The sequence below is a fragment of the Colobus angolensis genome, unplaced genomic scaffold (assembly GCF_000951035.1).
Source record: "Colobus angolensis palliatus isolate OR3802 unplaced genomic scaffold, Cang.pa_1.0 Scaffold5, whole genome shotgun sequence".
Lineage (NCBI taxonomy): Eukaryota > Metazoa > Chordata > Mammalia > Primates > Cercopithecidae > Colobus > Colobus angolensis.
The window spans coordinates 15,496,249-15,523,567 of NW_012118487.1; the positions used below are offsets into that span (position 1 = coordinate 15,496,249).

The window sequence follows — 27,319 nt, forward strand, 5'->3', positions numbered from 1 at the left end:
ACAAAAATTAGCCATGCGTGGTGGTGCGTGCCTTTAGTCCAAGTTCCTCAAGAGGCTGAGGCAGGAGAATCACTTGAACCCGGGAGGTGGAGGTTGCAGTAAGCCGAGATCACACCACTGCACTCCTGCCTGGGCAACAGAGTGAGACTCCATCTCAAAAAAAAAAAAAAAAAAAAATTATATGTGGAGAAATGTCAACTAGATAGCTCTTCAGCTACTATAATTATACTCAATGTATACTGAATAATGAATCAATATCAAAATGTATATTCTCTTTTATATTGTATCAAAGGAATTTGTATTGAAATTCTTTTCATTCAACTTTTATTAATAATTGGATGAAGATTAAAGAACATGCTAATCTATTTTGTGATAATGTACAGCTGAGAGGTGCAGTCAAACTGTTAAAAGATAAAATATAGTGTCAATAAATTCTCAAAAAACATAAAACTAGTTAAATGAACTATAATGGTAGTACACATAGAATATATAAGGTGAGAAAAAAGAATACAATGCTTAAGGTATGACTAGGTTAGTGGCTACTCATAAGAATGAGAAATCAGAGTTAACTGGATAAAAGCGTAACTCTTAACTGATGTCAGCATATGCCTTCATGCCTGAACATTTGGTTCACCTCACTTTGGAAGCCTTCCTGCACCTGCAATGCTGGGTTTTATGCCCTTCTTCTGCCAATAAACTGGTTTGGCCAATGCTAACACCAAAATAATGATGTGTAAGATTATGAAATAATAAAACCTCCGGATTTCTTTGAACATTAACAAATGTGAATAATCTTTACAGTTTGATTTAACTCTAAAGGCACAGATATGCCAGAAGAGAATCCTGATGCTACTCATAAGGTCCTAAAGCCTGTCTTTCAATTGCTCCTTTTACATTTTTTTTTCTTAATTCAAGAAATCTCCATTTCCTCAAAGGTGGAAATAATATGTTTTTCTGATTACTCACCTCTAGTGTTTAACAACATGCCTTCCACTGCGTATACCACCTATTTATTAAAAATAATTATTTAAAGTAAATGAAGGGAAGTAAGGTGGCTACAAATGTGAGAAATCACAGAAGAGCCTCAGGACTGAGCAAAGCCTACCTACCAGCCTACTAGCCGTTACACTTAAGAGTCATCTGCTGGATCACAGACCAAACTTCAATAGCAAAAATATTTTGCTAACTCACACCCAGTAAAACTAAGACAAGAATTGAGCTACAAATAAAGACCCATAACAAAATCTTGACCCTCTGAAAATTCCCAGAAATAAAGTAAACTGACTATAATCAAATTATACCACAGTTAAAGAACATCAGTCCACACAGATGAAAAAGAACCAGCACAAGAACTCTGGCAACTCAAAAAGCCAGTGTCTTTTTTTTTTTCCTCCAAATGACCACAGTAGTTCCCCAGCAAGGATTCTTAACCAGTTAAAATGGCTGAAATGACAGACATAGAATTCAGAATATGGATAGGAATGAAGATTATGGAAATTAAGGAGGAACTCAAAACTCAATCTACGAAATCTAAGGATTACAACAAAATGGATCAGGAACTGAAAGACAAAATAGCCATATAAAGAAAGAATCAAACTGATCTGATAGAGCTGAAAGACACACTACAAGAATTTCATAATACAATTGCAAATATTAACAGCAGAATAGACCAAACTGAGGAAAGACTCTCAGAGCTGTAAGACTGGTCCTCTGAACTAATTTAGTCAGACACAAACAAATAAAAAATGAATAAAAAACAACAAACAAAAACTTCAAACAACATGGAATTATGTCAAGAGACCAAATCTATGACTCACTCGTGTCCCAGAAAAAAAGGGAAAGTATGCAACTTGAAAAATATATTTGAGGATGTCATTCATGAGAATTTCCCCAACCTCACACAAGAGGCCAACATTCAAATTTAGGAAATGCAGAGAACCCCAAGACACATACTCATTAGATTCTCCAAGGTCAACATGAAAGTAAAAATATTAAATGCAGCTAAAGAGAAGGAGCAGGTGACCTACAAGTGGAGCCCTAGCAGGCTAACAGCAGACCTTTCAGTAGAAACCTCATAAGACACACGAGTTTGGTCATCTAGTTTCGGCATTCTAAACTCAACACGTGATCAAATGGACTTAACAGATATTTATAGAACTCACCTCTCAAAATCAAAATAATACACTTTCATATCAGCACATGGCACATATCCTAAAATTAACCACACAATGTAGCATTAAGAGGAAAGTTTATAATACTAAACACCCACACGAAAAAGTTAGAAAGATCTCAAATTAACAACCAAACATCATACCTTGAGGAAATAGAAAAACAAAAGCAAACCAACCCCAAAGCTAGCAAAAGACAAGAAATAACCAAAATCAGAGTAGAACTGAATGAAATTGAGACATAAACAAAATACAAAAGGTCAATGAAAGCAGAAGTTGGTTATTTGAAAGAATAAATAAGATAGAACACTGGCAAGATCAATTAAGACAAAAAGATAATATCCAAATAAACATATTCAGAAATGACAAAGCTGACATTACAAACAATCTCACGGAAATACAAAAAATCTCCAGAGATTACTACAAAGACCTCTATGCACACAAGTTAGAAAACCTAGAAGAAACGGATAAATTTCTGGGAACATACAGCCTATTAAAACTGAACCAGGTATAAATTCAAATCTTGAATAGACCAATAATTCATTCTGAAATGGAAAAAGAAAAAAGGCTACCAACCAGGAAAAGCCCATGTCCAGATGGATTCACAGCCAAATTCGACCAGACATGTAAAGAAGAATGGGTACCATTCTTACTAAAACTATTCCAAAAAATTGAGTAGGAGACATTCTTCCCTAACTCATTCTATGAGACCAGCATCATCCTGATACCAAAACCGGTAGAGAGACAAAAAAAAAAAGAAAATTATAGGCTAATATCTTTGATAAACATAGATGCAAAATCCTTAATAAAATACTAGCAAATTGAACCCAGCAGCGTATCAAAATGCTAATCCATCATGATCAAGTAAGCTTTATCCTTGGGATACAAGGTTAGTTCAACATATGCAAATCAATAAATGTGATTCATCACATGAAAAGAACTATAAACAAAAACTATATAACCATATCAATAGATTCAGCAAATGCTTTCAATCAAATTCAGCATTCCTTCCTATCAAAAATCCTCAAGAAACTAGGCATCGAAAGGACATACCTCAAAATAATAAGAGCCATCTGTGACAAACCCATAAGCAGTATCATACAGAACAGACAAAAGCTGGAAGCATCACCCTTGAAAATCGGCACAAGACAAGGATACCCTCTCTCATCACTCCTATTCAATATAGTACTGAAATCCTGGTCAGAGCAATTGGGCAAGAGAAAGAAATAAAAAGCATCTAAATAGAAAGAGAGGAATTCAAACTATTCCTGTTCGCAGTCAATATAATTTTGTAACTAGAAAACCCCACTCTCTGCCAATGGCTCCTAGATCATACAAACAACTTCAGCAAAGTTTCAGGATACAAAATCAATGTAGAAAAATTAGTAGCATTTCTATACACCAGCAACATCCAAGCTGAGAGCTAAATTAAGAATGCAGTCCTATCCACAATAGCCATAAAAAAGATAAAATACCTAGGAATAAAGCTAACCAGGGAGGTGAAAGATCTCTACAATTAGAATTACAAAACATTGCTCAAAGAAATCAGAGATGAAATAAACAAATGGAAAAACAATCCATGCTCATGATAGGCAGGATGAATATTGTTAAAATGCTATACTGCCCAAAGCAGTTTACAGATTCAATGCTATTTCTATTGAACTACCAATGACGTTCTTCACTAACTAAATAAAACTAAACACAGAACTAAAAAGAGCTATTTTAAAATTCATATGAAACCAAAAAAGAGCCTGAATAGCCAAAGCAATCCTAAACAAAAAGAACAAGGCTGGAGGCATCACAGTATCTGACTTCAAACAATGTTACAAGGCTACAGTAATAAAAACAGCATGGTACTAGTATAAAATAGACACATAGATCAATGGAACAGACTAGAGAGCCCAGATATAAAGTCATACACCTGAAACCATCTGATCTTTGACAAAGCTGACAAAAACAAGCATGGGGAAAGGACTCCCTACTTAATAAATGGTGCTACAATAACTAGCTAGTCATATACAGAAGATTGAAACTAGACCCCTTCCTTACACCATATACAAAAATCAGCTCAAGATGGATTAAGGCTCAAATGTAAAACCTAAAATTATAAAATTCTTGAAGAAAACCTAGGAAATACCATTTTAGACTTAAGCTCTGGCAAATATTTCATGATGAAGACATCAAAAACAACTACAACAAAACCAAAAATTGACAAATGCTACTGAATCAAGCAAAAGAGCTTCTGCACAGCAAAGAAAACTATTAACACAGTAAATGGACAACACACAAAATGGGAGAAAATATTTGTAAACTACGCATCTGAGAAAGGTCTAATATCCACAATCTATAAGGAACTTAAACAATTTAACAAGCAAAACATACACAAACCCATTAAAAAGTGGGCAAAGGATATGAACACTTTTCAAATAGCCAACAAGCAAATGAAACAAAAAATGTTCAACGTCACTCATCATTAGTGATCACTAATCACTGCTAATGGGATATAAATTACTTCAGCCATTGTGGAATTTTGGAGATTACTTAAAGAAACTAAAATTGAACTGCCATTCAATCCAGTGATCCCATTATTGGGCGTACACCCAAAGGAAGTCATTCTACCATAAGGACACATGCATGTGTACGTTCACTGCAGCACTATTCACAATAACAAAGACATGGAATCAACTTAGGTGCCAATCAGTGGTAGACTGGATAAGTAAAATGTGGTAAATACGTACCATGGAATACTATGTAAGCCATAACAAAGGACGAAATCATGTTTTTGCAGCAACATGGATGGAGCTGGAGACCATTATCCTAAGCGAACTAAAGCAGGAACAGGAAACTAAACATCGTATGTTCTTATTATAAGTGAGAACTAAACGTTGAGTACACATAGACAAAGAAGGGAACAATAGACACTAAGACCTACATGAGGATGAAGGTAGGAGGAGATTGAGGATCAAAAAAAAAATACCTATTGAGTACTATGTTTATTATCTAGGTGATGAAACAACGTGTATACCAAACTCCCACAACTTGCAATTTATCTATAGAATCAACCTGCAAATGTATCCCTAAGTAAAACAAAATAAAGTATCTGATATCTCAAAAATCACCAAATATTCCACAGAGCTGTAATTACCAGAACAAAACATAAATGTAACAACATTAATGAAAACACTAACAAAGTATGTAATGAAATGCATGCTGCCTATCATGCTAATATACTTTTACAAAGATTAGTGAGATTTCATTGCGAAAGAGTTTCTGAATTTTCTTATTTTAAGATAATTTCAGTGCTTTTTAAGTGGGCTAGACATTTCAAAACATATTGAAAGAAAAATAAATACAATGTGGAACACTGGATCAGCAGTGCAATGTAGTTAAAGTAATATTTAGAGGGGAATTTAGTTTCCCAAATGATTATTCTACAATAGAAAAATGACTGAAATTAGGAGGTATAAATTTATATTTAAGTATACCATGGAATACTATGCAGCCATAATGATGAATGAAATAATGTCCTTTGCAGCAACATGGATGCACTTAGATGTCATTATCCTAAGCAAATTAACCCAGAAACAGAAAATGAAGTATCACATATTCTTACTTATAAGTGGGAGTTATCCCATTTATGGGTTAACACTGGGCATACTTGGACAAAAAGATGGGAATAGGAGACACTGGGAACTACAGGGCATAGGGAGTGGAGTGGGCAAGTACTGAAAAACTACCGACCGGGCACTATGCTCAGAACCGGAATAACAGGTTCCATTATACTCCAGACCTCAGCATCATGCAATATACCCTTGTAACAAACCTGCATACATATACCCTGAAACAAAACTAAATGTTGAAATTTTAAAAGGGAAAAATAAAAAAGTTAGTGCAAACAAAATTTTTTAAAAGTCAGAAAAGATTTAGAGAAAAATAAAATAGATGAACAGAGACAAAAACTGGCTTTTGAAGTAAGTCACAAAAGTGACAAATTTTTGGCCTGGGGCAATGGCTCATGCCTATAATCCCAACACTTTGGGAGGCCAAGTTGGGCAGATCAACAGAGGTCAGAAGTTCGAGACCAGCCTGGCCAACATGGTAGAACCCTGTCTCCACTAAAAATACAAAAATTAGCCATGCGTGGTGGTGCGTGCCTTTAGTCCAAGTTCCTCAAGAGGCTGAGGCAGGAGAATCACTTGAACCCGGGAGGTGGAGGTTGCAGTAAGCCGAGATCACACCACTGCACTCCTGCCTGGGCAACAGAGTGAGACTCCATCTCAAACAAACAAATAAATAAAAAACTGAAAAATTTTTATAGAAATAGATTAAGAAAGCAGAAAAAAAAAAACAATATCTGAAAAAAGTATATAAATTTAAGCATTGCAGGCATTACAAAAATCTTATGAGGACATAAGAATAAGTAAATAAATTTGTGTTAATAAAGATAAACATTTAGATATAATGGACAAATTACTAGAAGAATACCATTAGTTCCAGAAGAAATCAATAATCAACTACTACTGTAACTACATAAAATGTTAGCCAAGTGGTTAAAAATGTATGCTCCAAGGAAAGTTCAGGTCAACAGAGCTTCATCCACAAAAAAATCCATAATGATCACTAAAGAAATAATTCTAGTTTACAACAAACAATTATGAAGTATAAAAAACAGCAAGTATTAAACAGTCATTTTATGAAGCTGTCATTATACTGTTACCAAAACTTGACAAAGACTTGATAAGAATAGAAAATTTGGGGCCAATATTAATTCATAGGTAAAGATTTGAAAATGCCAAACAAAATATTAACAAATCAAATATAGTTATTAAAAAAAGAAAGATTTAGTCTAGAATAACAAATTTGGTTTCTGTTAGAAAAGCAACAGATACAATTTACCCAAATAACAGATTAAAGGAGAAAATTTATCTTATCTATGTTAATAAATGCAAATGAACAGAAAACTTTTAATAGAATCAGCACTCCTTCAGGTTAAAAGAAAGTCACAAACTCTCAGCAAAACAGATTCAGAAGTAACATAAGTGTATTTGTCAAAGTGCATAGTGTATTTGTATTGTGTTAATAAACATGATAAAATGTATTTACATTAGATAAATTGATCTAACAACAGACAGGCAGATAAAATCTCAAAATGAGCACTTAATTTCCTTTTGTGAGAATCATAAAATGCCAGAAGTAGCCATTATTGCCAACTATTCAATGTTACACTGCAGTTCTTAGCAATTATAATAATAGGAGAAAACTAAAACTAAAATTATAGGTCTAGAATAGAAAAAAAACATTTTTAAAATCACTGTCATTACTAGCAAATATCAGTGTCTACATTTTGAAAATCCAAAATAAACTACTGGTAAATGTTTTGAATTAATAGAAAACCTTAGAACATTTTCTAAATTCATATCAGTGTTAAGAGTTATTAACATTTCTATATTACAATTACAAACAATGAGGAATTTCAATATAATTGTTATGTGAACAAAATCAATATAACATTAGTTTACTAAGATTAATACTAAACACAATCTGAGAACAAAATTACAAAGCCATCCTTAAATATAATAAAGAAGTAGCAAATAAATATAATAATGTACCATAGAATATTCTATATTGGAAAATATCAATAATCCTCTAATTCATCCATAGGCTAAACACAATTCAAAAATTCCCACTTTTTTCTGCATATATTTGTATGTTAACGTGAAATTTAAAACTGAATACAAAATTTTAAGGAAGAATACAATGTAAGAATGACAACAAAAAGAAGAGCAAGAATGTAGCTCTTTTTTGGTGAGCTATACCAGCTATTAATAGCTGTAAAAAAGATATAGTACATTAGCTATTGTGGCATTAGCACAGGGATTTTTACTCACAGAACAAGATTGAGAACCCAGAAAGAGAACAAACAAATATGGGAATTTAATTTATAATAGAGTCAATAGTTCAGAGCAATGGAAGGAAAGACAAATTTCTTAATAAATGTTGCTAATAATTGGTTAAGTGAATAAAAACTAAATAAATATTGGATCCCTATCTCACATTATATAAAAATGAACACTAGGTGGATTTAAGACCCAAATGTAAAATGTAAAATTATCAAGTTTGTTTATTTATTTATTTATTTATTTATTTAGAGACAGGGTTTCCAGCCCAGGCTGGATAGCTGACTGCAGCCTCAAATTCCAGGCTCAGGTGATCCTCCTGCCTCAGCCTTCCATGTAGCTGAGACCACAGGCACATGTCACCACACCTGGAAGAATATACATATTTTTTTAATTGTAGAGATGAGGTCTCACTATGTTTCCCAGGCTGCTCTCAAACTCCTGGGCTCAAGCAATCCTCCCTCCACTGCGTCTCAGTGTCCTGGGATTACAGGTGTGAGTCACTGTGCCCAGCCAAAATTATCAAATTTTTAAAAGACAATGTAGAACATCAGTATGACCTATCTTTTACAAATGATTGCTGAATTTGGCTATCTCAAAATTGAAAACTATTCATTAAACCATACATAAAGAGATTTTTTTAAGTAGTCTACAAAATGTAGGATAAGTTCTTGTCACTAAATATAACCACCAAAGGATATAATTTAAAATAAATCAAGAACACTGTGTGGAGCAAATAATTCAAAAGATGGAAACAGAAATGAATAGGACCTTTACCAAAAAGGAAGAACAAATGGCCCAAAAGCATAAAAAAGATATCAACCACATTTTAATGTGTTTGCATTAATAAAATGCAAATCTAAGTAACAGTGAGAGACTATTTCATATCACCAAATTTGGGGGAAAAGTCAGACAATTTCAAATATTCACAAGGATGTACAGCAATGAGAATTCTATCCATTACTGATTGAAATGAAATTGGTGTATCAATTTTGGCAGCTAGTCATGCCCTAATAAAGTTCAACTGTGCATTCTCTAGACATACAAATCTACTATTAAATAGGTACCTAAAAAATATTGTCTCTACCCCAGAACCATGCACAAGAATACTTATAGCAGCATTATACACAACGACTAAAACTATTCAAAGGCCCACCAAGAGGACAATGTTACAGAAAATTTAACAACAGTAAAAATGAACTAACATTTCACGCATTGACCTAGATAAATCTCAAAAATATTTTCGAGTGAAAGAAGAAAATCATACAGTAAAATTAAATTTTTAGATAAAGGTCAAACACTGGCAAAACTTACCAGTATTTGATTCAGGATAAATACACTGGCAGTAAAAACTACAGAGAAAAATAATAGAGTAAACACAAAATTAAAGTCTTGGAGGGGTCACAATGGCACAAATGATCCTTTTTCTTTTCCTATATATGAAATACACAGATGTTTATTTGATTTTGACTCTGTACCTGAGTGTGTGTGTACACACATGTATGTTTTAATACACTTTTATTTATGATATATTGCATTGTATAAAAATAATAAATTTTAGTGTATAAATTTATCATATATCCTCCAGTGGAAAAAAAAATTCTACTATTTAAAAGTTTTTTAATTACACAAAGAATTTGTACTGAAAAACTTGTGATATTACCAATTTCTTTTGTAGATCAGTTTTCCCTTGGTCCAAGCAAAGATGAAGATAGAAAAGACAAGTTTATTCAGGAGGTGGAAAGGGTGATATGGAGCATATATAAATGTGAAGCACTGGATTTTGTATTCAAAACTCATTGGTACAAGCAAAGGATAGGCACACCAATTCATGTTAAAGTAACTTAGATGGATTAATAATTACAGTTATCATTAGTTGAGTTTCCAATATGTCCAAATAATTGAATAATTACTGCAGGTATATTATCTTTATTCCTTAAATAAATTCTACAAAGTAGAATATCAGAAACAGAAATTGATTCACCACAGAGCCTGTATGGAAATGCTAGGATTTGAACCTAGGTGTGTCTTTCTCCTGTTGTGTCCTTGCTGTTACTCCATATTGTCCAAATATTATTATTTAACAGTGGAGTATGATGGACCATGATAAGACCTGGTTCTTAATCCAGAGCTGCAAATTATTAGCTGCTTGAACTTGGATAAAATTTAATAAATTCATAGGAACTCAATTTTATTTAATTTGCAATACCTATCAGAGTTATTCTGAGATTTAAACAAAATACATATGTAAAGCACTTAGTAGAAAACATGCATTCAATAAATTTGGGCAATTTTATTATTATTATTAACTTGTGGAAGATTCAATTGGTAAGACTATGAAAACATTCCAAAAAACTTCAGCATCCTGGGGTCATAAGGAGAAACAAGTAGTTGGATTAATATAGGGTTGATCAAGCAAATAGAGGAAAAAGATAAAAGTGCTAGAAAAGTGAGGATGCTGGTAAGGAACTCACTTTCACGACCATTCATGGGGTCACTGCCAAGGTGGAAAGATGACAGAACCTGGAAGAAGTTGATTCTCTGAAAACAGGGAACATCTTTGGAATAAGCTGCTTTAATAAAGTTGAGGATAGGGCATGGGGCAGGCCTTTTTTTGAAGAAAAGGAATGCAAGAAAATAAAAAAGACTGTAATTAAGTTAGCCATACCTGATACAGAGCTACAAACATTTCACAGCCCAGAACAATTTTGTTCCTAACTCTAGTTGAGTAAGAGGACCTCACACCGCGGCTAGTCATAATTCGGCTGCTGATTTGACCTTGAATGCAGGGTCTCATGGCTGCTGAGATGTTTTTACCAAACTGTAGCTGCTCTATTTCTGTGACATCCTCACTGAGAAAATAACTTACTTGGCTGAACAAAAGAATATGGGTTTCCTATCATGAGTTACTCACTTTCACTGGATTTCTACTTATATACCCTTCTGAATTTCTGTTCACAACAACCTAATCTTTAAGTCCTTCTAGAAAGACTTATCTTTTGTTTGTTTGTTTGTTTGTTTGTTTGTTTGACACGGAGTCTTGCTCTGTCGCCCAGGCGGCAGTGAAGTGGCTTGATCTCAGCTCACTACAAGCTCCACCTCCTGGGCCATTCTCCTGCCTCAGCCTCCCACGTAGCTGGGACCTACAGGTGCCCACCACCAGGCCTGGCTAATTTTTTGTATTTTTAGTAGAGATGGGGTTTTACCATGTTAGCAGGATGGTCTCGATTCCTGACCTCGTGATCTGCCCGCCTTGGCCTCCCAAAGTGTAAAGACTTATTCTTTCCTGCTACTTTGTCCTTTAACTCTAGCACAAGTCTAGAACTCTGCTACAAATAAACAGACCTACTTGATTCCATTTAACTGCCCGATTGCTTTTCCAACTATTGCCAACCTTAGAAACCCATCTGCTTGACCTGCTGGCTTGCTGTACGTCCTGCCAGTGTCTAGAAATGTTGGTAGAAATTAATGCATTGCCAGTTAGATACACTTCAGCTCTAAGGAGTGAATCTTGCTCAAGATACATATCTACCAGGTCAAGTCTTGTTGATAAATCCCAGGATACCCCTAGAAATTATTAACAAGCAGTTGGGAATATACAGTACTATATATTTATTAAATTTTAATGACTTTTACTGCAGCTAATATTAAAAAGACTATTCATTATTTGTTTTCTCTCTGAAATTTGAAGTCACTTAGGTTCTGTCTAGTATCACCTCCAATATCCCCATGAAACATACTTTACTGTGTGCAGAAGAAATGCTAATTAGAGATCCTTTACGTGACAAATGAGACACTGCTGCAAGTGATGTAGCACTTTGGCGTACACTGAACTTCATACCTGAGCGCATAGCCTCTTTCTGAATGCTTTCATAGTCATGCCAGTCCTTTCTTCTCAAACCATCTGTCCATGAATAGAATTGCCCATCTCCCAGGCCCAGTGGAAATGTCTGTGGAAAAGGAAAGTATTCAAGCATAAAAAGGAGGTATTTCCTTTTGCATGGTAGGTAAACACAGCCGGGCACATAATAGGCAGTCAAAGAATATCTGTTAAATAAGTGAATCCTCTGTGTATAGTGCAAAGAAAGCTATCGCTGGTGACCAGATTTATAAACATTTTAAATCTTTTTTTTTAACCTTTAAAATGAGAGCACACCTCTCCCACAACAACTACCATTCCCTATTTTATTTCATCCAGAGACACTAATATTTAGTGTGTCACCTGTAAGCATAAATGGCTAGCTGTTTTTATTTGCCCAAAGTGTAAATATTGATAATGCTACCAATTTTGGTGTTGCATTGAATTAATTTTGTTTGGGATTGGTACAGTTTTATTTATTTTGATCAAACATATCTGAACGGCTTTGTAGTAACATTAGCAACCATTCATTGAATGCTCACTATGTGCCAGGTTCTATGTTAAATACTCTGTGTATAGAAGTTTGTTTAATCCTTATGATAGCCTCGGGTTGTAAATCCCCATTTTTCTGCTGAGTAAACTGAGGATCAAATAACTAAAATAACTTGAGGTAAACCACAGTGGCAGAGCCAGGACTTGGACCAGTTCTGTTAAGACCAAAACTGTGCTCTTAAAAACTATTAAATACTGTCTCTCATCTAGATTTCTGGAAACATAGTGCATGTTTACACTTAGAGTTGAAATTATCACCCAGTCATCAACTACAGTCACAAAATACAGTTCATGCTTTTCCAAAGTCCAATATGTTATCATGTCAACGTGAAAATTATTTCTGCGTACATCGCTGAAGCTACTTCTTTTTTGTGATGTTTATTTCTGGTAATAAGAAACAATAATCATTTTGAATAAAATTTATCTTCACAATCTTGTAGTCCAGATAATGTAAAATAAGTGTTTTCAAATTTACATACTATTTTTTCTTTTGTTCTTTTTTGGAAATAAGTAATACATCAACTGAATGAAGAAAATAAAATTCTAGAAAGCAAAAAGAAAAAGTCAATTTAGCCAAAAGATGAATAATTTCAGTGAGGTAATTTTATTCTAACAGCCTTTTCAAGATACAAAATGCATTATTTCTTAGTTTTAGATAATATAGCCATTATGCTTTTGAAAAATTATCTACCTTTAGCCTATCTTCATAGTTTATAAAAGATATACTTGTTTTGAAAGGATAAAAATGGGGCATAATATTCTTTCCTTAAAAAAGGTAGTTAAAATCAGAGAAAATATTTTCCCAATCAGGTGACTATAATCTACATATTTCAAAGAATTTGTTGCTCATAATATTGGTGCGCTCAGAAAAAAACAGGGACAAATATACAAAGATTATGGTGAATTTATATAAAATATTAGGAATGATGATAATTTTTTAAAGGAAGATGAAACAAAAGTTATGGAAAAGTAAATAGAAAATGATATAGTAAAAGTAAAAGAAAACGGAAAAGTACAGGTTTGGCAAGATATAGCAAACATTTTCAAAAGTCAAGCATTTTTTGAATTGATCATTTTATAATGAGAAATTTTAGAACTCAGTTATGCATAGAAAGTATTAAAGAATCAAATGAATATGAAATGCATAACCCATGTTTTGTCTCAGCCACGCATTTACAGTGGTAAGTACTGAGCATTAATGAAAATCTCCTACACTGATTTAGATAATACTAATTTACAAACATAACTTTCAGATTAAAATAGATAATTTTAAAATAAATGTTAACATGAAACATGGAGGTATTCTTGTATAAACTCCAGTGTGTGAGCTCTCTCTGGGTACCAGGGACACTCTATTTTCCTTATTTTGATATATGTAAGATAGCGAATTCTTAATAAGTAGTAATATAATGCAGATTGAACAAAAGTTGATTGAACACAAAAGTTAACATTTACTCTCTCCAGAAGTCAAATGAAAATGACAATAAAGCATCGGAAGCATCAGGAAAGAAGATATTAGAACTCACATAAAGTTTTTGTAAATAGCTGGGAACTACTGGGAAGGAAGTATTTTTTATGGCACTGAATTTTCAAAATATGTAAAAACTGGGGACATTTTATATATCCGATTGTCAGGTTAAAGGTGAAAAGATAAAGAGTGATCATTTTTAATAAGGGGCAGTTAGACTCTTCTGGGTTCTCTCTTTAACTCAAACAAGGGGGTGAATTCTGAGGGCCATCCACTGTACTCCTATCCATAAAAGACTGGAGCATGAATGGTATGTTCTCAGGCCACTAGAAACAGTTGAATATAAGGTTGTCAAACTGCAGTGAAAATCATAGTTCCATGTTAGCCTATGTATCAAACATCGTTAATGAAGGTATCTTCCTTTACTAGACCTCCAGAAAGCTACCAGTCCACAGCTGACATCCTTACATAAGAGATGGAGGAATTCCTACCTGGAGAATTGAAATCAACTGGAAGAGATACAGCTACTGGCTCCTAGGTCCACGGCCAGTAACCATGTGGGAAATAGCTTAATTAGCAAGCCCTTCTGTACACAGAGAACTTCATGTCACTATTTTCACGACTTCACTCATGAGTATGAATAGGCAGCAAAGGATTTCCAGGGATTTCGGAGAGCCTTTAACATACAATTAAGAGACCAAAAAGTAACAAAAAGCATACCAAACTTGAAGAAAACAGAGGTAATATAAGGTGCAGATAAAAACTTCAAACATTCTAAATTTAATTTTCTCAAAGAACTTTAAGAAAAGTTCCTTCAGAGATACAGAAATTTAAAAAAGAAGCATTTAGAGAATCAGAGAGAGCTCCTGAAATGTGATATCAGGGAGAGAAAAATTAAGAGACAGTTTGGAAAATTAAGAGACAGTTTGGAAAATGTGATATCAGGGAGAGAAAAATTAAGAGACAGTTTGGAAAATGAAGGTCAAAGGAACCCTACTGAGAAACAGAAAAACAAATAAACAAACAAAATGAGAGACAGAGGGAAAAAATACAACATTGCAGAGAGGTGGCAAAATGGTAGCAAGTTCAGAGATCCTCCAGTCCCACTGTATAAGGGAATGGAGAGAAGCTCCAGAAAGGATGCCTCTGTGTGGGAAAACACACACACACACACACACACACACACACACATACACACACACAACTTATTTCTTTTCTTTAAAAAAATATTGAAATGAGAGTTACAGTTCTTCCAAAGAGATTAGAATTAATTAATGATATATGTTAAAAACTAAGCAAATGAAAAGTGCGCCAATTGATAAGGCTATAAGAAACAAAAACAATGTATAAAAAGAAAGCCTAATCATAGCACATTGTTTGATTCAGATACGAATAATCTAACCAGAATATTGGCTTAACTAACATAACTATACTGGAGGTTGAGGGAAAGACTGGAATAAGACAGTTAAATAGATATTTTCTTTAACGGGAAAGCAGTAGATAAAACCAAAATAGGAAAAAAAATAGAGAAGAGTAATATACACGTTATCTATAAATATGGAGTCATATGACAGAATGAAAACAAAAGATTGACATAGTTGCCCCTGGGTATCAGAAATTGCAAGCAGGGGAGGTGGGCAAGAGGATTGCTGGTTACCACCATAGTCTTCATAGTATGATTAGATGTAAAAAATTATTTGTAAGTATTATTTTATGTAAAACATAAATCTCAAATAAAAATTATTAGGCATTCTCAGCCACTATTAGTGCTCTAGCAAGGTGTGTTAGTATCAACAGAATGCTTTATAATGGTAGGGGAATCAGGCTAAATCAGACCATCCGAAACTGCTTTAATAAAGGGTATCTGGGGGATTTGCTACACTAATATCTTTTCTATAGGTATCAATGCTATCCATAGACCAGAAGCATCAGCATTACCTGGGAACAATTTTTTTAATTATTTTTATTTATTTATTTGTTTGTTTGTTATTTATTATCAATGCTACCCATAGACCAGCAGCGTCAGCATTACCTGGGAACTAGTTTTTTATTTATTTATTTGTTTGTTTGTTTATTTATTTATTTTTGAGACACAGTCTCACCCTGTTGCCCAAGCTGAAGTGCAGTGGTGCAATCTCAACTCACTGCAACCTCCGCCTCCTCGGCTGAAGCAATTCTCGTGCCTCAGCCATCTGAGTAAACTGGGATTACAGGCGTGAGCCATCGCACCCGGCCATTCTGGGAACTTATTAGAAATAATTCCTTTTGCCCAACTCAGGTCTAGTAAATCAGAAACTAACAGAGAGACAGAAGTCTGTGTGATAACAAATTCACCAGGTGATTCTGAGGCTTTCTATGAGTTGAGAACCTCTAATCCGTATGAATTGGAATGTGACACAATGATCGCCTTAAAACAAACAAACAAAAAAGTCCAATTCATTAACATATAATGTACCACAACCTACTGAAGAATCTTTTTCATATTGAGGGCTAATGACCAATATAAAGACTAGGTATGCTTGCATACCTAATAAATAAATCTAAATCAATCTCAGTGCATTTGTATATAATTACATTGGTTTTGAAAGCTTAACCATCCAGTAGATGGTGCATAAGTATTCTGACCTTTCCTTTCACATGAGCAATCTCCAGTGCCCAGACCCATTTGCTTCTCTTTTGGATTGTACCATGCGTCCTCTGTTTGATTACAATAGTACAGATCCATTATCTATGACCTTGTAAAATTAATATATAGACAGTATTGTACCTTCTTGCGGCATATATTTCAGACCCATAATTAGGTTGGCTATTTATTTGTGAGCACTATTCTGGTTTTTCACCTTGAGGACTTTTTATTCATTGTGATATTGCTACAAATAATTAACTTGAAAAAATATCAGGGACAGAGGAGACAGAATCCATTCAGTAGAAACCACATGTAATAGTGAGGGCTGGGATCCCAGAGTCCACTGAAACTAACATCCTTTTAGATAAGTCATAAGAAACTATTTCCAAGGATAAAACATTACTCAAGAGCAATGTATTTACCAGAGGTAACAAATTAAAACACCTTTTGGAGTCAGGGATGTGACACAAGCACCTTTTGGGAACAGAAATGTGATACACAGTCTTCATAGGGATATGAAAACCAGGGTGTACTACTCTAGGGAGTGATGGGTTCTGGTGATGCCTGCTACTGGTATAAACTTTTAGTAATCTTAAAGCACCTCCCAAGGGCTGTTGGTCTGGAAATCTCTGGTGAATCAAAAAACTTTTGTTTCTTTATCTCTAAATTAGAGCAAACTTATTTATCATAACTACAAATGCGATGACAATAAAATACACATTTGTGAAACTCTGTGAAGAAAAGATTATCTGTATTCTAAAACCTATCTTAGGTTTCATAAATCAATCAATGAACTTTTATTGTCACAATCAACCACATATGTATGATTCTATTTGTTCTTTAAAAGAAAATATGATGTAGTAGAAAAATGCTGGATTCAAAGTGCAGAAGATATAAATTAGAGTTTCTAACTATAGGCAAAAACTGGCACATCCTCTAGGTCTTCTAGGTCTCTCAGCTCACATATGAAATTAGGGTAATAAGAACAATGCCTACCTTACCCACATTACAAGGCTTTTTGAGGAGTAAATCTTATATATGATAAAGTATGTGAAAGCCCTTGGTTTATCAAAACTTGATATATAAATGTCAATTGTTTTCATCATCCCTGCTATTTTTACAGATATTTGAGTTATTTCCATTGCCCTTGAAAAATCTTAACATAGTCACAGAGAGAACTCTTAAATCATTAAACAAATAATAAATTATGTGGTTGAAACTCTGTTACTAGAGATGTTAACAAAATATTGTGATGAGTATGATTCTTATATTAGGCATGATTAAGTTCTTATATATTGAAGACACCTAGGAAATGTTTTAAGCAAATGGAACACTACCAGAAAACTAACTGTATGGAGGACTATATGGGAAAAAGGAGAAAATGTATGTATATTCTTATGTAATTTTATCCACATGAAAACTAAGAACCAGGTGATAAACTAGAGTTTATAAAGGTTTAGGTCATATCATTAATAAGTTCTTCAAGATCACATAACTAATTAAATGGCAAACTAGAATTTGATCCAAGTATGTCTGTCTTTAAATCTTATGAATTATAAAACCAAACAAGTGTGGAGACTTTTTCTGATTCTCTTATTATTCATTTATTCAAACTTTATTAGATAAAATCACTTAGAAAAATGTTAAGAAATGAACCAAGAAAGATAAGGTAAAGCCACACAAAAAAATTCATACACAGGTCTCTGAACTCTCGGCACTGAGCAACAGGAAGTCAAGAAAGGCTCTCTAACTGAAGAGTAATAGAATAAAATGTTATACAGAAGTTAAGGTTTTTCTATTATTCTTCTAACATCTCTTTCCTTCCTCAGTTTGAACTCAATTACAGAACACGCAATGGGTCTCAAACAATCTACAGAGAAGTTTCTGCATTTTTGTATATGTACAAACACTGATAAATTAGTATCAGAACATAAAATTTTTTGGTGGAATTATCTTGTTATTTACATTCTGAATAAATTATCAAATGTGTCATTATTAACAATTTTAAGATACTGACCAAATAAAATAGGCCTTGAACTGATATCAGTTGCTAAAACTTCTAGTCAGTCCATGCTCTTGACTTTGTAAACATATCTGAAACAGGATCAGGATCTCAGATGTGTGAAGCAGGCAGAAAGATGAGGAGTGTAGTTCTTATATTTAGAACTTAAAATTTTTCAATAGAATCTGGATTCCATTGAGTGTTATGTAAAATCTTGATTTAAAAATTTTAAACGAATTAAAATATTTGCAAAACATATTGTGCTGGATTATGTCTTTGGGGCATATCAAACCTTCAGTTACTAGTCTGAAAACTCGGGCCAAGCTTATGTCATAGTCTTAATCACGACTCCCATTCACTCTCTGCCTCAGAAATTGATGGCATTATCTCTTATTGGTATAAACTTGATGAAGTTTACCAAGACTTGGAACTTGCAAATTTATCCTTTGTATTTATATCAGTATCTGAACAGCCTGAGAGCACAAAATGATTTTTCATGTAGCATTTTAATGATACTTGCATGGTAATTCCCCAAAGTGGGTGTGTAGATCATTATAGCTAGTTAAAGACAAACATTGACAACACGGCTGGTAAAGAGAGCTGCAAAAGTGAAAAAGTCAGAGGCAGAGTCAGTTCTGGTACACGGTAATTAAATAATGCTTCGATTTTATTTTGAGGATTTTAAAACAAAAAACAAAAAACTGAATGCCTTAATCCTCAGCATCCCAGATGAGATCATTTATCTGGATGATACATCTTTTACGTTGACCACACAAATTACAGGGTGAAATTTTATCATTTAGTGATGCTCACTTTTATTATACGTATTTCCATATGGTATTTATTTGCAAGAAAAAGTTGCTATCACACCCACACTAACATTTGCTATTAAATAACTATATTAATGTGAATAAAGAACACAATGTAAGAGTTCTTACATCTCTTGCTTCCTGCTTCCATCATCCTGAAACTACTTTTTAATGAGATGTTCATTCTTTGGTGAGTGAAAAGATTAAACATCATTTGTTTGCACAGGTAGAGGTCAGATCACCCTCATTCTATGATTTTTTTTTTTTTTTTGGTGTGCTTGTGAGAAATTTCTGAAGATGTCACCTTGTTTAGATATGACTAATGTCTGGGTAGCTGTAAAGGAAAGAAAAAACATCTTGTGTTGATCCTCTTTTCTCCTATATTATTACTTCTTAAGTTTCAATAACACAGCCAGAATTAATTGTTAGTAAATAGAAGCTTCTGTTAGTAAGAAACCAGAGAGATAAGTAGCAAACTATTCTCATGAGAATAAAGAATAATATTATTAAGAGTATTTTTGTTAAAGGAAATGAACTGAAAGTGCCAGGTAAAATCCTGCCTGATATTAAGTAGGGTCAAGAATTCAGCAGTAGTTATAATCCAGCTGACATAGAAAATTTCTATCTAAGCATATGATATAGGATAGTTGTGCTACTGACCCTCAAAATTACTATAATTTTTACTTGTTTCCATCAAAACAGAAACCTGTTAGCTCAGCAGGAAAGCCGTCTGTATGCCTGCTTGCTATGCAGCTGCATACCTTGTAGCAATAGTGAAAAGATCAGCATCTTAAAAAAAATGACAAATTTTCTGAGAACGTTTTTTTTCTCCAAGTATTCTCTTTGTGATTCCTAAGGGTGAAGAAAAATGCGCGCACACACACACACACACACACTCCATAAATTATTATGAATGTGGATAGCATTTCTGTAGAAACGTAAAAGCAAATAAAGATTGTTTCAAAAAAAGCACATATTATATTAACCTTCTACAATCGTCCATCCCCCTGTTGATGGTGATTCAAACACTCATGGTTTTCTGGGTTCACTGAGGCTGCGTTTTACAACCTGTTGAATTTTTCTTCAGAAAGATATTGTATGGTGCTTCTAGAATTCTATCCTATCAATTTGTCAAGGAAAACACACAGTATTCTCGGTTGTTCTCCAGAATCAATATTATCTTAAACTGTGATGCTATTTTCTTATTAATCTGAGTTCACTGTGTTATGACTAAAGGGAAACAAATAATACAGAAAGATGAAATGAGGATTAGGTAGAAAAAGCTATGATCTTTTTTCACAACAAGGGTGATAGTGACAAAGAAACCAAGAAAGAGTGTTAGTTTTCTCCAACTTGTGTGTTACCCAGGTGCTTTCACATACCTACTAACAAAATAGACAGCTTGTAGTACAAGAATCAGAATCACAACTGAGTATATAAAATTAGAATGCACTTAAGAAATGATTGGATAATAGCATGGCTAAGTTATCTGTTTCATATTCCTAAAATACGTCTACATAAATATGCTTGACTATAGTTAACATCATGTTCACAATAACCAAATCATTATTGCATCAGTCACATGTGCACAAATGTAGATAGGACCTCAACATTGTCTTCAATTAGGTCTTCACTACTTTTAGTTTTGTTGGAATTGTAAATGGCTTCTGAAGTGATGATTTTAAATTTTTATCTGAAGAAAATTGTCCTAAATGGTGAAGACAATTGAAATATCCAAACTTTGCACTTGAAAGACTCACAACAAACATGTCTTTTGCCTGTCTGTCCTAATAGCTGAGTTGGTGTTTTAAGCTCATTCAATCTTTGGAAATATTTAATGAAAATATAAAGCCATTGTAAATCATTAAAAATTGAACAAACTTATTTTTCTTCAGGAGTATCACAACCTAACATGTAAAATAGATGATTGGTAAGTCAGATATATTGTCTAGCGATATAGGGAAGGGGATATTTATACCATATTCCCCTTCTAGCACCAGTATTTTAGTGCTGATGTAATTTTATTCAATTCACCATTTGGCTGTCCACTGAACATGTATTTATTGAATGCCTGTTAGAGGCATTCTAGACATGTATTTATTGAATGCCTGTTAGAGGCATTCCTAGAGATTCTAGGAATACCATATTCCCCTTCTAGCACCAGTATTTTAGTGCTGATGTAATTTTATTCAATTCACCATTTGGCTGTCCACTGAACATGTATTTATTGAATGCCTGTTGGAGGCATTCTAGAGATAGAGTGGTATCTAGAGATAGAGTGGTAAGCCAAAAGAAATAGCAGTTCTCAGGGAAATTATATTCAAGTAGAAGGAGGCCCTCATTCAGATAACCAATATTAATTGAGTACCTAATGTGTGTCTGGCACTGTTTAGGTACTTGGGATTTATCAGTGACTAAAGCAGAGTGTCATACCCTTGAAGAGCTTACATTCTACAGGTGTACTATGAAAAAAAACAAACAAAGAAACTATACAATATTACCTTCAATGAGATCTTCTTAAGTTATTTAATCATTGTGAAGGGACAGAGGAGGACAGAGATGTGCTGAGTTTGAGAGACAATACATTTAAGATTTCTAAGACTTACAAGGAGACATTTGTAACAGAGAATTGGATTTACTGGCTGAATGTATAATATTTTCCACTGGAAAATTTAATTCTAAAAAAGTAATTCACAAGTTATTTGACTTACATATAGATATTGGTTCTTATGTGGGTAAGCAAGCATCTTTTCAGGCAGAAGTGCCAATATTTTTAAATATCAAAACCAGGTTGCTTTGCATTATATTGGCTATCTAGCATAAATATAATTTGTCTACAGTGTTTGGAGGAGGAAATAGTCTCAGTTTCCTTGAATACCAAATGATAAAATGTCAAGACTTGACAAGTAGAAGAAAAAGCACTTAAAATCTAAATCTTAAAAGGGTCTTGGACCATGACTTTCACAGCTAATTATTTCAAATACCAGCAGAGACGTTTTTCAAGCTTTAATTTACAATATCTTGTTCAACAAACTGTGGACATGAGAGACAATAGATCACTGTATTTTCCTGGTATCTACTCTGTATTCTGAAAATAATTTACTTACGGGAAAACGACTTCGATTATTATAATTATAGCTTGCCATCAAAAAGTTTTTTAAACTTAAAACACTTCATTTTATAGAACATAGATATGGGAATTGAATAGCATATTAATAAATGTTGTGAAAGATTTATCTGCATATGGTCATAAAACAAAACAAAAGTCTAGATAGCATTTATCATTTCTGTGTTAAGGGTGTCATCTACATAACAATGCCATGTATTCTACTTTATTGCCTTTGATGTCTTGAAAATATCAACAAGTAAAATAATTCATATTAATAATGAGAAACATAGACGCCAAGGGATAACTTTTTTAAAAACATACTTAAATAAGGGTTATTCTTTTGCCTATATTTTTAAGAACAGAAGGATACATATATATATACTTCTGTGTGTATATATATACTGTTGATATATATATACACACACACTTACTTAATCTGAGATAGTATATTTTCTGATTGCAAAGTGATCTAATTAATAAATCCATTTTAATTTGGCTAACTTCTTTTTAACATATATTTATCTGCCTTCCCAAATGTCTGAAATGGACAGAAATTTAATATTCTTTCAGGAGTTAAAATAATTAGTGGTTAAGAACAAAAATTCTGGTCTCACTTTGTTAATCTATAAAATGGAAATAAAAAAATTTTATCTCATGTAGTTGTAAGAGGAATTTGATTTGCTTGTCAAATATCCATTATTATTATTTAATTATTTATTATTACTTAATAAACTGTTAATGTACATGAATATACATCACAAATGTATCACTTCATTAAATATATCACTTCATTAAAAATCCTGAACACTCTTGTCTTTCCGATTGTTATTAACATTCAGATCTTTAAAATTATTTAATATAACTACTCTAGAAATAAAGTATAAAAAATGACTGTGGGGAATTTCTGGTTTCAGTTCCATCCTATATAAAGTTTGAAGATTGCCATTCTTGTCCTTACAAGAATAAAGCTGAACAAACTGAAAATCTGCAACTTTTCTTGGACCCATTAGAAAAACTGAGATTTCAGAGCAAACCACTGCTCAGAATTTTAGAGAGATGTGAAAATCTAGAGAGTCCCAAACCAAGGTCTCTTTTCTTAGAGCAGAAACTGCAGGAATCATGAACAGGTAAAAACACCTAAATGATAACTTTAATGAATTGATGGAAGCTGAGAGTCAGAAACTCCTGGAGCTATAGTCTTAGGGAGCCCCCATTCTACACTAAGCATACCAGGTCATCATGAAGAAAATCCAAGAAAAACCCCCTCATGGTTCTGGCATAAGGAGAGAAAAAGTAACCTTTGTAAAATATGTCTAGAGGGTTCTCCGTAACAAAGGCCTACTGTCAACAGAAAAAGACTTTACTAGAGTCTTATCCAAGTTGGGGAAAGGGCATTTTCCTAAGGATTCTAGTCTACTCTAGCTTATCTGTCTCACCTAAGGGAGCTGGGATGGGCAAAGACGTGAGGCTTATGAAGGGGAACTTATGAAGGCTACATTCCAAGAACAAAGCCCACTAAAAGACTAAGATTTAATCTTAAAATTATATAACGCTCCCCCTCCCCATCCCTTATCATCATAGCAATAGAGTTACAGTATAAAAACGGTGTGTTAGAGCTGAAAGAGCTGAAAGACATAGACTCTATATAAAGAAGAGTCGTTAGAGAAGCCAAAATACAAAGGGGACATGAAAACCAAGATATTAGAACTCAGTTTTTGATACCTATACCTAAACCTACAGTAAACATTCAATACAGGCCAATTCCTCCAGATAAGCAAAAGCTTATACAAAGATCTAATTACTAATTAGCCAATTCCTGTTGGCTGATATATCCTAACAGTCTGATGAGACAAACCAAGCATCAGAACTATACTCATATAGGACAAAATTTTACTATGAGTAGGCAGTGAATGTAAAGTAACTATAACATGTTAAAGGCTCAAATGAAATAAGTAGACATAGCTGGAAAAGATGGAGCATGTAAACACAGCAGTGGGAAGTTTAAGAATGAATTAAAAGGAAATGCTAGAAATTCTAAAATATTTATAACAGAATTGAAGAATTATTTTGATGGCTTTATTAACAGAACAAACATGGCTGAGAAAAGAATCACTGGGCTTAAAGATTTGTCAATAGGAACTTCCTTAAGCTAAAATTAAAATAGAGGAAATTGAAGACTAGCTCTGATATTTTTTTATCTTGCCCAAATTCCTATCTAGGGGTTTGGAGAGTCTTGTTCTACAAACCATAAATTCTCATCAGATGGGTTTATTGAACCACATATATTGCGACTTACTTTCCAGTGTGTCTCCTGCATGACATGTAACAAAGAAGAAAGTCAAAATATTTTACCCCATATTTTGAAATGGCCTTGCAAAGCTGTCCTTTGTGGGGGGAAATTTGCATGTGTAGAGAATCTCTATGAACATTGCTAGATCTTTTTCTTCCGGGCCCTCCCAATCCTGAGGAGATTAAGAGTCCAGCATCTTTTAAAGGTCGAATTAGGAAACATTTGTCATCTGTTGTGTCTAAGGGCAGCCACAAAAAGATTTCAAAAGAATCTTGGTCTCCTCCTGGTCTCCAGAATCTTTTGTCTTAACCTGAACATTTCCTTTCTATATCCCAAGTCTTTAGACAAACTCAACCAATTGTCCACCAGAAAAAGTTTAAATTTACCTATAGCCTGGAAGGCCCCCTCCCCTACTTCCCATTCCCTTCTTTGAGTTGTCTTGTCTTTCTGGACCAAGCCAATGTATTTCTTAAATGTGTTCGATTGATGTCTCAGGCCTCCTTAAAAGGTATATAACCAAGCTGTGCCACGATCATCTTGGGCACACGTTCTCGGGACCTCCTGAGGGCTGTGTCATGGGCCGTGGTCACTCATATGTGGCTCAAAATAAATCTCTTCAAATATTTTACAGTGTTTGACTCTTTTTGTTGATGAAATAATGGAGAAAAAGAGACTATCCAAAACTGTGAGAGATAAAATATTTGAATCATCACTATGAATTTTTCAAAATTAATGAGTGACACAAAACCAAAGATCCAAGAAAAACAAAGAATACCAATCAGAATAAATATGAAAAAAATTACACTTAAGCATATCATATTCAAATGCAGAAAACAGAAGACAAAGAGAAAATCTCGAAAGAAGCCAGAGTGGGTGGGAAGGGCTTTAATAATACTTTACTAGTAGATAAACAGGAATAATACTTTGAGAGGACATCTTTTTAGAAACTATGCAAGTAAAAAGAGTTTGGAATTATTGAACACATTGAAAGGAAGAAAAAAACACTGTTAATAGAATTCTATACTCAGTGAAATTATTTTTCAGAAGTGAAGAAGTTGTAAAGATTTTCACAAACAAAAAGTAAGAGAATTTATCTCCAGGAGAACTTCCCAACAATAAATGTTAAAAGAAGATCTTCAGGGACAAGGAAATGATATAGTATAGTTCAAAAACTCAGATTTATGTAAATAAAGAGCATGAACACATGAAGATAAAATGGAATATTTCATTTTTCTTATTCTCAATTAACCTAAGAAATAATGGTTTGTTTAAAGTCATATTAGTAACAACATATTGGGTGTATATAACATATGAATAGATAAAATGAATGGCAGCAATGTTCTAAAGGACTGGAGGAAAGAACTGGTACGTAGAAAGCAAGGTACTGTTATTTACTGTGGACTTAGATGAATTAGAAATGCATAATGCAAAGTCTAGAGTAACTATTATAAATGTAAAAGGAAGTGTAACTGATGTCTGTGAAAGGGGGCAAATTAAATTATATAAAATAATGAAAACTATACAAAGCAGAAAAAGAGGAAATTAAAGCAGCAAAAAAGTACTGCAACAGATATCAAACAGTTACAGACACAGTGAACATATTAATAGCACTTTAAATATGAATGGTCTTAATAGAGCAGTTAAATGACAGAGATTTTTAGAGTGAATATAAAAACATAATTCTCAACTAAATTTTGTTTACAAGCCTACTTTAAATATAAAGACTAGGATAGGATAGAAGTAAAAATGATAGAGAAAGGTAGTCCATGGTAACACTAATCAAAAGTAAAATGAAGTAGCTAAATTAATTTCAGACAAGTCAGACTTCACAAGAGAAAAAGATTAAAATGATAAAGTGGTTAGTCCTCTAAGAAGAACTAGTATCCTTAATGTGTACTCATCTAATAACAGAATATCAAAAACTGACAGAATTGCAAAAAAAATAGACAAATTCATTGCTACAGTTGGAAACCTCAAAATCTCTCTTTTATTAATTGATACATCAAGTAGGCAGAAAAGTAGTAAAGATAGAGTTGACCTGAACCACACTGTCAATCAACATGACCTAACTGATATTTTTAGAATATTCAATCCCAAAACAATAGAATATACATTATTTTCAAAAACATTCACCAAAGTAACCACATCATAAGCCACAAAACACACCAAATTTAAAAATAATAGAAATCATACAAATAATTTTCTTGGGCTATACAGGAATTAAACTAGAAATTAATAAGGGAAAGACAGAGGTAAAATGTCCAAACACTTGGAGATTACATAACACATTTCTATACTATACACGAGTCCATAAATACCTCAGAGAAATTTGAACTAAATGAAAATAAAACATCAAAAATTGTGGTATGCTCTAGAGGTAAATTAACAGCAACTAATGCATACATTAGAGAAGAAGAAAGTTCTAAAGTTAATAATCTAAGTTTCAACCTCAGGAAACAGAGAGAGAGCAGTTAAAGCCTAAAGCAAGCAGAAGTAAAGAAATCAAAAGGCCAGGCATGGTGCCTCACGCCTGTAATCC

General features: G+C 33.5%; 1 protein-coding gene across 2 annotated transcripts in view; it reads right to left on the minus strand.

Annotated features, from left to right (window-relative positions):
• The window catches only part of GALNTL6 (polypeptide N-acetylgalactosaminyltransferase-like 6), a 1,244,620-nt gene that overhangs the window by 818,913 nt on the left and 398,388 nt on the right, over positions 1–27,319 (minus strand). For both annotated transcript variants that reach the window (XM_011959608.1, XM_011959609.1), the window contains one exon: positions 11,907–12,015. In XM_011959608.1, the coding sequence (XP_011814998.1) occupies positions 11,907–12,015 (109 nt within the window). The remainder of the gene's footprint in view (positions 1–11,906; positions 12,016–27,319) is intronic.